Here is a 1,408-nt window from a genome sequence, read left to right as displayed (position 1 = left end):
ACGATCATCTCAGAAGTACAGAAGTTCAGAAAGGATTCACGAAAATTTCAGATTATGTCTGGATCAAAAGATAAAGAAATTGTCGTACATAAGGAAATAAGTTCCGCTACCCATTTTTCATGTCCTATTTTGAAACCTATAAATTATACTGTATGGGCAATTCGTATGAAAACCATACTTAAGGCAAATGGATTATGGGAAATGATAGAACCTAGTCCTGACACACAAATCGATGAAAAGAAAGATATGTCAGCAACTGCATATTTGTTTCAAGCATTACTGGAAGAATTGATATTGCAAGTTGCAAGTTGTAAGAATTCAAAGGAAATTTGGGAAGCACTACAAAAAAGGCATGTTGGTGTGGATCTAGTGCAGAAGGCATGTCTTCAAACACTCAAAACAGAATTTGAAATGTTAAGGATGAAAGAAGAAGATACAATCGAATCATTTACCGACAAGTTGAATAATACTGTTTCAAAGGCAAGTGGGGTAGGATCAACATTTGATCAACCAACTTTAGTACGGAAGCTTCTAAGTTCTGTACCAAAGAAGTTCATACAGATTGTCGCAACCATAGAGCAATTTGTTGATATAGAAACGACTACCTTAGATGAAATAATCGGAAGATTAAAGGCCTTTGAAGAACGGACCAACCTATTGAATAAAGACCTCATGGACAATCAAGATAAACTATTGTTCACACGTCAAGACAAGAACAATGGTCAAGAAACACGGTTTGGAAATCGAGGACAAGGAAGGTTCAATTCAACACAAGAACGTTGGCATAACAGAAAGTTTATGCACGAAGAAAGAAAAGAAGACGGAGGAGATAATCATGACAAAGGAAAGAAATTCACAAAGCATTTAAGCAAAGTTAAATGTTACAATTGCAACAGGTTTGGACATTATGCTTCAGACTGTCCAAAACCAAAGCAAAGGAACGAAGCATCAAATCTCATCCTAGAAGAACCAACACTTTTAATGGCAATCATTGAAGACAAGGATGTTGAAGGAAAAATCTCCTCAAACAAGATTCAAGAAGATGGTGTACGAACTACTCGGCATCAAGACCTACTACAAGTTGATCGTGATTAAGGGGGTGATTGTTAGAATTAATCACTCACAACCGAAAGGGCATTTTAGTCGTTTATGTTTTATTTGTATTTAGTTTAGTTATTGTAAATGTAAACAAAGTTTAGGGGTTAGTGTGTAACATTTGTATCTAAAAATACTATGTACAGATCAAGAACAAATTACGATCGATTATCATTCAATACAATTTCTTTGTTCAATCAATTATTGTTGTTCATTCGTTCCTATATACCAATTATCACAAGATAATTAGGAGACAAAATACATCTAATTTCTATTAAATAATGGCAGCATGGATATGATTTTATCATCTTCA

At 34.4% G+C, this 1,408-nt stretch overlaps 1 protein-coding gene across 1 annotated transcript; it reads left to right on the top strand.

Moving 5' to 3' along the window:
- Nucleotides 1–201: 201 nt before the first annotated feature.
- On the top strand, nt 202–1,095 carry LOC143552191 (uncharacterized). The gene has a single exon (XM_077042469.1). It carries the CDS (start codon nt 202–204, stop codon nt 1,093–1,095), a length of 894 nt encoding a protein of 297 aa, XP_076898584.1.
- The last annotated feature ends 313 nt before the right edge of the window (nt 1,096–1,408 follow it).

Source organism: Bidens hawaiensis, unplaced genomic scaffold (genome assembly GCF_021521415.1).
Source record: "Bidens hawaiensis isolate Kalapana, Puna unplaced genomic scaffold, B.hawaiensis_p1.1 tig00016822_1, whole genome shotgun sequence".
Taxonomy (NCBI): Eukaryota; Viridiplantae; Streptophyta; class Magnoliopsida; order Asterales; family Asteraceae; genus Bidens; species Bidens hawaiensis.
The sequence above is the reverse complement of the archived record's forward strand: the minus strand, read 5'-3'. Positions and strand labels throughout refer to the sequence as shown.